The 11,098-nt window shown below is 41.9% G+C and overlaps 1 protein-coding gene across 1 annotated transcript in view; it reads right to left on the bottom strand.

Annotated features, from left to right (window-relative positions):
* Positions 1–7,568: 7,568 nt before the first annotated feature.
* Positions 7,569–11,098, bottom strand: part of LOC109898012 (E3 ubiquitin-protein ligase SH3RF1) — a 55,616-nt gene continuing 52,086 nt past the window's right edge. The window contains exon 12 of the mRNA XM_020492738.2: positions 7,569–11,075. Coding sequence (XP_020348327.1) covers positions 10,907–11,075 — 169 coding nt within the window. The 3' untranslated portion in view covers positions 7,569–10,906. The remainder of the gene's footprint in view (positions 11,076–11,098) is intronic.

Raw genomic sequence — 11,098 nt, 5'->3', positions numbered from 1 at the left:
ATATGGAAGGAGACAGTTTGCGTGTGTGTGTGTGTGTGTGTGTGTGTGTGTGTGTGTGTGTGTGTGTGTGTGTCACAGGGCTTAATTTGTATTCAGATCATCATCCTGAACATCAGGACCTCATTTTCCTCCTTCACACTCCTGTGGTCTAATGACGCCTGCCAACATAGACACACGTTCTGCTCTCTTCCTCACAACACACACACACCCACACACACACACACACACTTTCTATTCAACCAACTCAAATAAATGTACTCTATTTCTTGCTTGCATACACTCGCATGAATATTGTTCACCTAATACCTATTTTTTACTTTAAAATTTCACTGTTGGTATTTGGCGCACGTGCCAGATCTCAGACTCTGGATTATGCTCCAGAGTCTGAGACCAATCCATAAACACTTTATCAATCTTGGTCACATCTTACACATATTTACACTTCCTCCCTCACACATGAATATATAGTGTATCTGACACCCTGACGCGCCCTCCACCTCCTCATCAACATGTACACAAACACAAAATGCACACTATTTGTAATGGGGATAATGATTTCCTCCCTCCTTCTCCAGTAGGAAGGCCCTGCCATGCCAGAGCAAGGCTTATTGATTAAGCAGACACCTCTTTAATCTGTTACAGTACCCGATACCATTAGGGACAGTTCACAATGTAATGGGGAGGGCTGGTCCAACATCAAGGTATCCTAAAAAAAAATGCGCCCCCCCCAATTCTGTAACGTTGGTTTCGCCTGCAAACTATTATGACCCCTCTATGGAAAACGGAGACACTCACAAACACTGTGGTGTCTCCGTTTTGCTCTACGACCCCCACAAGCATCTTGGGATTTGACTGAAGTCTCTCACGAACACGTACATGTCAGTTGTTTTGTTATAGGATTCACACACGCCTCACAAGACTCAGTTGTACCAGTTGAAAACATAATTGGAAGTACACAGAACAAGTATTTAATACACTGCCGATTTTGCAGGTCTTCCTATTTACAATGCATGTAGAGGTCTGTAATTTGTATCATAGGTACACTTCAACTGTGAGAGACGGAATCTAAAACAAAAATCCAGAAAATCACATTGTATGATTTTTAAGTAATTAATTGGCATTTTATTGCATGACATAAGTATTTGATCACCTACCAACCAGTAAGAATTCCGGCTCTCACAGACTTGTTAGTTTTTCTTTAAGAAGCCCTCCTGTTCTCCACTCATTACCTGAATTAACTGCACCTGTTTGAACTCGTTACCTGTATAAAAGACACCTGTCCACACACTCAATCAAACAGACTCCAACCTCTCCACAATGGCCAAGACCAGAGAGCTGTGTAAGGACATCAGGGATACAATTGTAGACCTGCACAAGGCTGGGATGGGCTACATGACAATAGGTGAGCAGCTTGGTGAGAAGGCAACAACTGTTGGCGGATTTATTAGAAAATGGAAGAAGTTCAAGATGACGGTCAATCACCCTCGGTCTGGGGCATCAATGATCATGAGGAAGGTGAGGGATCAACTCAGAACTACACAGCAGGACGTGGTCAATGACCTGAAGAGTGCTGGGACCACAGTCTCAAGGAAAACCATTAGTAACACACTACGCCGCCATGGATTAAAATCCTGCAGCGCACACAAGGTCCCCCTGCTCAAGCCAGCACATGTCCCGGCCCTTCTGAGGTTTGCCAATGACCAGAAGGTCATGAGAAGGTCATGTGGTCTGATGAGACAAAAATAGAGCTTTTTGGTCTAAACTCCACTCACCGTGTTTGGAGGAAGAAGAAGGATGAGTACAACCCCAGGAACACCATCCCAACCGTGAAGCATGGAGGTGGAAACATCATTCTTTGGGGATGCTTTTCTGCAAAGGGGACAGGACAACTGCACCGTATTGAGGGGAGGATGGATGGGCCATGTATCGCGAGATCTTGGCCAACAACCTCCTTCCCTCAGTAAGAGCATTGAAGATGGGTCGTGGCTGGGTCTTCCAGCATGACAACGACCCGAAACACACAGCCAGGGCAACTAAGGAGTGGCTCCGTAAGAAGCATCTCAAGGTCCTGGAGTGGCCTAGCCAGTCTCCAGACCTGAACCCAATAGAAAATCTTTGGAGGGAGCTGAAAGTCCGTATTGCCCAGCGACAGCCCCGAAACCTGAAGGATCTGGAGAAGGTCTTTATGGAGGAGTGGGCCAAAATCCGTGCTGCAGTGTGTGCAAACCTGGTCAAGAACTACAGGAAACGTATGATCTCTGTAATTGCAAACAAAGGTTTCTGTACCAAATATTAAGTTCTGCTTTTCTGATGTATCAAATACTTATAAATAATAATAAAATAAAAAGCAAATGAATTACTTAATCATACAATGTGATTTTCTGGATTTTTGTTTTAGATTCCATCTCTCACAGTTGAAGTGTACCTATGACAAAAATGACAGACCTCTACATGCTTTGTAAGTAGGAAAACCTGCAAAATTGGCAGTGTATCAAATACTTGTTCTCCCCACTGTATATGGAGACTGTTTAGTGACAAAAATAAGGGGTGAGTGTCTCATACATATAAAAAAGTTTCCTGATATTTTTTTACATATTTTTCATACCTAAAGGGATCTTAAAAATCAAATAGCAAAATGATCCTTGGTATGGCTTTCTTAAAATAATTCCATATAGCTCTATTTCCATTTATTAAATGGTTGCGGCACAGTTTGAATTGATTGATTCATTTAATTTGTCAATACATCTTTTAAATATATATACACAGTACAAACATTATTTTAAATGACTGGGATTGCACAATAAAGTCAGACTTATTTCCATTTTTTACATAAATACATAGATACAGATATACAGACAAAAAAAGTTCTACTGTTCATACATTAGCTAGCTTTTGACATTTTTTTACTTAATCAGTCCCATCATCATGCTGGTGTGATTTAGGACTTCTAACCCCTTTTTAAATATTGTGTGTTTGAGCTACAGACTTCATCTATTTTTTTCTGCATCCAATGGTACTAACTAGTAGCGGAGTTGTGGACTCGAGTCATGACTTGGACTCGAGGTTGACTCAAATCACAAATTTGATGACTTGAGACTGGACTTGGAGCCTCAAGACTCAGGACTCAACTTTATCTTGAGACTGATGACTTGAAATTATCTGGCCAGGTTTTGTCATGTTTTGTCACTCATTTTGTGTCACAGAGTCTACGTGGATTACTCTACATGCAGCCCGAGACAGTAGCCACAGCATCGCCCTTGCAAAAAAACCTGCAACAGATTGGCTAGTGAAACACACACACTGATTGGACGAGCACACTGTCAATCAACACAGGTCAGGTGAGCTAGTGGACATGTTGCTGATTTGCTGTACAGCTATAGGATCGGGTGCCTTTGCTATATATAGGATCAGGTGTATGGTTTCCTTTGTTCATATTTCCCGGTTTATGTTGGAGTTCCGTGTGTCTGTGTCCTATGTCTCTGAAATGCTTGTTGTGCATAATAGGAGCGTGCGCGCCTCAGTGATGTTTGGGGCTGCTGGTGGACCATGATGTGCAGGCATAATCAAAGTGATACTGGACTAGCGCAGTTGCCAGAGTCTTTAATGTGTCTATAGCTAGGTTTCCTTCCAATTGGCCACAGATTTATGTGAATATTCAAAAATCAGCATAAAAACAATATGCAAATTTCCCATCAGAGTTGTTTTTCCATCAAATTGATTTGTTGTGGATTAAAGTCTGTGCATAAATACCTAGTGCACATAAAAATGACTTTTGCTGTTAAATCCCCATGTACTGAATAAAAAATACAAGTTCAATGGGTTTCCATTGCATTTTCAACTCTAGATCTACTCAAAGAAAATGGTGTTGCTGTAGCGTGTACCCTCTCTGGCAGTGTGGGTATGACCTCTAAAATGCAGATACTGAAATCTGCCTTTGTTTGACCATAAACAGCTTTAAGTGCAGTATCTACAATCTAATTGTATTTATAAAACTTGTTATTTTTCTGTTTGATGGAAACAGTTTGAGAGTTCTAACTACATTCCAACTGTATGATGGTTTGATGTAGCTATGTTTTCATTTTTTGAATGTTGTATTCTAGTAAACCTCAAGCATTTTTTTCACCATAAGGTAAGGCCTATTTCATCACAAAGAATGTGTATACTTGAAATATTTGACTTTGTGTAGTATCTTCAATCTAAAAGTGTTTATCAAACTTTATTTGACTTAGGGGTCATAGGTCAAATCAGAGGTCATGCTTGATATGCATAAGAAATTACGTCATAATGAGACAATATATCAGTGCATTATAACTAATCTACCTACAACATATTTGGCTGAACAGCAAATAAACTTTAAAGCCATTTTTCTCAGTTTTACTGTTTGCAAAGTTACTGCTATTTGCCTCTGTATGGCAGAGCAGGTAACTTCAGTCAAAACACAGTGGAACAAAGCCAAAGTGCAGTAACTTCAGCTCTTATTTTCAATGACAGCCTAGGAACACTGGGTTAACTGCCTTGCTCAGGGGCGGAACAACAGATTTTTACCTTGTCAGCTCAGGGATTCGATCTTACAACCTTTACAGTTACTAGTGCAACGCTCTAACCACTAGGCTACCTGCCTTTGCCTTTGTTAGGGCAGTATATTGACCTGTGTTATAGTACAAGTCTAGCATGCAAAAACCGTAGTACATAAGGGAGGTACCAAAACACCTTGATATAGGAGAGGCAGGAGAGAGGGAGGGAAAAGAGCAGCCAATTGAGCCAAGTCAGATTAAAAGCAAGCAATGGAAAAACACACGTTCTCTTTATCTCAATATCCAACTGTTTGTCTTTGTACCCCCCATCGAGCCACCTAACCATCTCTTTCCACCAGAGTCATGCGCACAAATTGGAATAACCAATCTCCATGGCAACCTATCATCTAGAGGAAGCGTCAGTGCACCAGTGACCTCACAGAGTACCTTTCAGCTCTTTTCAACATTTTCCAGCTCAGCATCATCACACACAAAAATACAGGAGCGGAGGCTACTGCATCCCTCACCTACCTCACAGAGCAGCACTGTGGAGTTTATTTCCCTCTGGGAACAGCCCAGCCACGGCAAGGAGCTTTAAGCCATGCATTGTTATATATACTCTATATGCAGTGTTTGGCTGTTGGGGCTTTGTGTTTGACCTCAGTTAAAGTGAACACCTGGCTTTGTATTGTGACTAAGATCTCGTTTCCCAGATCCTTCATAGCGTTAAGATCATCGTTAGTAGCCAAAAGCTGTTCCAGAGCTTTCGTTAGTAACGTGGATCTTCAAAAAAAGATCTCAGCTAAACATAGAATCAAGATGTTTATGCTGTCTGAATGTGACTGCGAATAACTTCAGAACGAAGTTGACTAGAAATACAAAGCTGCCAAAGTATTTGCAATCGTTACAAACAAGTGATGGATGAAACGAGGCTTCAAATGAACACTGAGACGACTGCATTAAAATATACATAGGCATACATGGGCCTAGCTATATAGGCTATTTCAAACACATTGAAAACAATTTCATGTTCAATAAATTGCGTTCTATTTTGTGACTAGACTACTATCTGTAATCTTTGACTCAACGCGTTTCATGATGTGTGACATGTTCGCAATGATGTGCCCCAATCTTTGATTTAGTGCATTATTTTTTGGTAAGAATAGGCCAATAAGCCGCCTCAATAGCGTATTTGCAGCCATAGGTGGTACTTCCTCTAGGAGCTGATCCGTCAAAACTGTGGAATAATTCTAATGTTAAGGTAAGATTTGAATGGAGAAAGCTGATCCGAGAGCTGCGCTGCTTTTCTTTCAATCCTATCAGAAAGTCTGAGTCCATATTCAAGTAATAAGAAATTCCCCTCGACCACACCCACAAACATTCCTTCCCATTGGGTGGACAGGTACAGCTAGCTAGTTACCGTCGCTGCTGCAGAAGAACGGGGCTGTTTGCAAGTTCAGCTGAAGGCAACATTGAAGTTTTCAGAATCACAGTACACATCCAGAGTGCTTGAGGAGAACGGATTATCCCAGGGGAAAATTGCATCCCTTGAGAGGGCAAGAATAAGATGTCAGAAAAAGTTCAGTACTATCATAAGACGTATACTTGGAATACGGAGGAGGAATGGAGGGAAAAAAGAGAGGTAGAGGAGGTCGAAGAGAGAGGGGAAGAGGGTGAGCTTGAATCGGTTAAAATGGTGGAAAAAAGGGAGATGGTTTGTTAAAGAATGGTAGAAAGTTTAAGCAGGGTGAGCATTACACCGAATTGAAGACAGGAGGATAAATGGAAGTGAGCGAGGTCAAAGTATCAGACGTAAGTGTGGCGAAGTTCTCAGAGCCCACGGCTTGCACGGAGTGTCAGGATAAAGATGAGTCTGACGGTAGGAGTGACATTTTGGGAAAAAGTGGACCTTTGCCTTTCGGCTGATCCATTTGTGGTTTTAGGGTGGGTGAAAACAGAGTAAGGTGCTGCGGAATCGGTGAAGGTAACCAGAAGTGGTCTTGTGATAATTGTTTGTATTTCTGCTGGTCAGAGGGAGCAGCCGCTCCAAGTTAAACAAATGGGGACAAGAGATATTTTGCTCTCAAGAAAAGGGCTCCATTGAAGGGAGTGATTACTGAGGCAGCAGGAAATATGAAAGTTGAAAGATTCCCTGTTTGTGATGCTCGTCGTTTGGTGAGACGCAGACAAGGTGGCGTGAGTAGTGAAACATAAGTTATTGAGTTTAATGTTGAGTCTTTGCCTGACAAAGTGATGTTAGGGTATATAGTGCAATTGGAAAGTATTCAGACCCCTTGACTTTTCCCACATTTTGTTACAGTCTTAGTCTAAAATGGATTCAATTAATTTTTCCCCTCATCTACACACAACACCCCATGACGAAGCAAAAACAGCTTTTTAGATTTTTTTTTAACAATATACAACATTGAAACGATCTCCATGTTATGTACACAGTTATTATAGGGCTATACAGACACAGACCAATTGGCATTTTGCAAACTATATTAACTGTGTAGCCTGGGTTGCTGGCGTGAAAGGCAGAAGTGGGACCCTACCTATCGCTCCAATAGGGTTAACCCACTTGGTGGGAATTGAAACATGGCTCATATAGCGAGGACCGCTACACTGCCCCCTCTGAACAGGAAGGCACATCCCTATGCTTTGACTAATCTCAGCCCCCCTCACAAGTCCCGGCCTGTGCATTCCAATGGCCCCACGGTCACCATCCCACTTCTGACACCAATGTAGTGAATGGAAGGAGCGGGAAGCGAACCCGTGTAAAAGGGAAACACCCTATGCATTGCACCAATAAGGTAAACCCACTTGGTGGGGATTGTAACATGGCTCATACATAGAGAGGATTGCTTCAATGCATACGCACAATCTTAAGCAGATCTTGCAGAGGGATGAGAATAGAGACGAGAGGTGACTTTGCTGTCATGTCTTCAGTCCCTCATGTCTGTGGTAATGCTTTCAGACACCTCTACACTGGCAGGAAGAGACCAGCTAAACGCAATGAGACACACACAAATTAAGAGGACTGACAAAAACATGTAAACCATTAGCTTTTATTCTAGTTATTGATTTTTTTTACAAAATGTGCTATTCCCTCATACTTAATGTTTTGTTTTGAATGGATGCCAATTTCACCATGATCAGACTAAATATAAAACTAATTATAACAACCCCGCCCCCCCAAAAAAAAAAATCAAGCAAGTCACCTTGGCATGAGGAGAATCTGTTTAGTTTAATAAAGCAGACTTTAGTGCTACCTTGTGTTACAACAAGGCATGAGATTACAGTGAAAACATGTTCACAGGAACACCGAACTGCTTCGGTTGTTCTCGAGTCAGAGAATGTCATTATTTGATCATTAAACTATGTGAAAATCAATGACTAAACTGACTATGGTACATATGGAAGATCTTAATTTGATCACTTTATTGCAGGAGAACTTCGCTGCAATGCAGGAAATGTAAAACTTGCAGTGTATTTCAGGTTTGAAATGTCCAATTACAAAAAATGTATCAGCCACTACAAAAATATACACTAATTGTAATCCACATAATTCCTGTTGCTGCAGGACCATCCTCATGCTGTAGCAAACCGGCTCAAATTACGATCCTACATCTGTATATACTGATGGTACAGTAGTTAAATGTGTGTGTAATGTATGAAAAAAAAAAAGGCTCATCAGTAACAGAAAGCACTCCAAATGCAAAACCCAGTTCAGCATTAGAGGTGAGGTGGAGATGGTGAATGCCAAGACAGCAGTGGAACATTAGGTTCATTCTACATAGGCAAATTGAGAAGCAAACAGGTCTGAACAGTGTTTCGTACCACTTTATAGAGCCTTTACTCCCAACTCAAATGTTATTTCAAAACAACATAAAACTACAACAAATCCAGCAGTCACACATAGTGGTCCCAGCTACTGCATGACAAACACCCACTTAAACATGCTTTGGAAAATATTCCCCTCAGGTCTGACATGAAATATCCAAAATGCCTTCCAACCTCCTTATGCCTGTTGATACCCAGTTGCTAGGAGCAAACTAAGAGCAAATCTCTTGTGGTAGATTAGTGCCTACAGGGCCAACCTGTCATTTAGACACAATGGCCTCAGCTGTTGATATTGTACCATAGCATCTGATAGAAGTGATAGGCTGCAGCAGGAGGAAAACCAAGGACACTGTCCTCTTGGTGTCTGCCTGGTGTGCTATAGTGAAGGGAGCCCACTAACAATAGAACAGCCACTTACTGTCTATCATTGACTAATATAATCCAATTTAGACTTTTCTACACTGCCAAAAAATAGGAGATTGGATCAAATCAATGGCTCATCGTGTGGTGCCTGGTGTTTCTTACTAGCAGTGCTGTCAATCTCATTACAATGCTTGAAGGCCTATGGAGGAGGATGAGGTGGAGAGTGTGTGGAGTGGGACTGGATTATTTTGAAATCAAAAGTAGCTGAGAATAAGTAGGACCCAGGGCTCTGGGGTTTCACACCCACCAAACCCAATCAAGTCACACCTCGCGCTCTTTTTTTGTGCTTTGAAACAAACAGAAAACTAAAAAACAGCTACCAAAACTCAAACCAGCCACACACATCATATTCAAGTCAATAGAACACCTATCATCACACACATTGTATAGACGCACTGTACAGCTAAACCCGACAAAACCAAGAATCAACGTTGTCCAAGTAATTGATCGTATTTATAAAAAAAAAATTTTGAAAAAAAACTATTCGCAACTTCAAGGAGAAACACACTAGATTGTATTGGGGGAGTGATATCAGTGATATGGTTACATTAGGAAAACAATCTGCTTTATAAGTAAGCAGTGTTTTGTCTTGTATTGACGACACGTTAGGAATGAATTCATCTTTGAAATGAGGGTTGAGAGCCCGTGAAGGTCATACATAGAGCAGGCCTGTCAGATGTCTTGCTGCATCTCCATGCTGTAGGAGGCGCTACCCAGAACATCTGGCGTCGTATAGATCCAAGTGGATAGAGATCTCCATGTATTGTTAAGACGGAACTATCAGAGTCGCATGATATGGTTCCTGTGTTGATCGCGATTGTGTCCGGCGTTCACTTGAGATCTTGAGCTGCAGTATGTCCGATGAGGTTGGTCTACTATTAGAGGAGTGGGGGGGGAACAGCTACAATGTTCATTAAGTACACACAGAACCATATACAGTAAGTAACACTTGATTGCAACATCTATGGAGTGTGTTTAGTTAACATGTCAAAAAAGGCAAGACCAAATCAAAATCCATAATAATGTAAATCAACAGCAGACGCTGGCTTTCCTAACGTTATGGAAATGTTTGGAAAACCTCACCAGGCATCAGATCATCAACGGTATAATAATTCCACCAAGATGACTCTCCCACTCTCCAATAAGGGGTCCTGGAGCCCAAGGAGAAGCCATTTGGAACACCAAAAGGTCCAAGGGATACAGGAGGAGGTTGTGCAAATTCCATTTTTGGAGAGAGGTTCTCGGCCAAATTGGATGTCAAACGAATAGGTGGGTGTTTGCAATATGTCAGAAACTCCAACTACCCAACCAGAGGGTATGGAGCTAATGACATCCAGCGGATACCTTCCAGTCAATAGAAGAATATGTTCAAGGGATCAGATTGGAATTGGGCACACCTCTACACCTTTTCTTGCTTCACTGCATGTGCTGATGATGACATCACTGATTCTCCTCCAATCTGCTGTATTCTTTTACGTTCTTTACAATGCACTCAAACAGCCAATCAGTGGAGACACCATGCAATATTAACATGCAGCACGGCAGCCAATGAGAGCCAAGCACAAAGTGATGTAGGAAACATGTCATAAGACAGGCGCTGACTACAACCCCTAAACCACGAAAGGTCAAGCACATCTTTTACAGAACACCCCCCCCCCCCCCCGCAAAAAAAACAAGTTTCAACTTGTCATATTTCCATCTATTAACAGTTCATATTATTAGTTCTGACTCTCTGGTCTTTGTTTCTTTATATACACTAAAGTGAGGAACAGTACAAGGCACATTTAACATTTTGAATTGTTACAGATATAAATAACTGACAAAAAGGAAATCAACAGGAGTAGTGTGCTCTCCTCCAGCTCGCTCCACCGTGCTTCCAACTGACAGCTAGCTCCTCTTCCTCTGCAGCTCAGTTTCAATTATTTCATCATTCTTCTCCTCTGTACTTTGAGGACCACTTTAAATGTTGTGTATGTATCCATCTCATCCTGTCCCTAGCAACTTCAGCTGGTTGGCTCGCAGCTTGACCCCAAAAACAAGGCAACAACAAAGTCAGACTTGGTTCCATTGATGGTCAGTTCATGGTATGGTCAGGTCACGGTCGGTCTACTGTGGTCAAGTGTGAGTCAGATGCCGTCTACGAAGCTGCCAGGGAACAGTCCGGTCCTGCCATTCCTCTGGAGTGTTCCTTTGAACCAGCCGTCCTCCCTCTTCCTGTGGACAAACACTATGTCTCCCTCTTTGAGCTCCAGCTCTGCATCACTCTGAGGGGGGTAGGACACCACCACTCTGTACCTGAGAAGGGGGGGGGGATCAGA

Source organism: Oncorhynchus kisutch, linkage group LG10, assembly GCF_002021735.2.
Source record: "Oncorhynchus kisutch isolate 150728-3 linkage group LG10, Okis_V2, whole genome shotgun sequence".
In the NCBI taxonomy this organism is placed as follows: domain Eukaryota; kingdom Metazoa; phylum Chordata; class Actinopteri; order Salmoniformes; family Salmonidae; genus Oncorhynchus; species Oncorhynchus kisutch.
The sequence above is the reverse complement of the archived record's forward strand: the minus strand, read 5'-3'. Positions and strand labels throughout refer to the sequence as shown.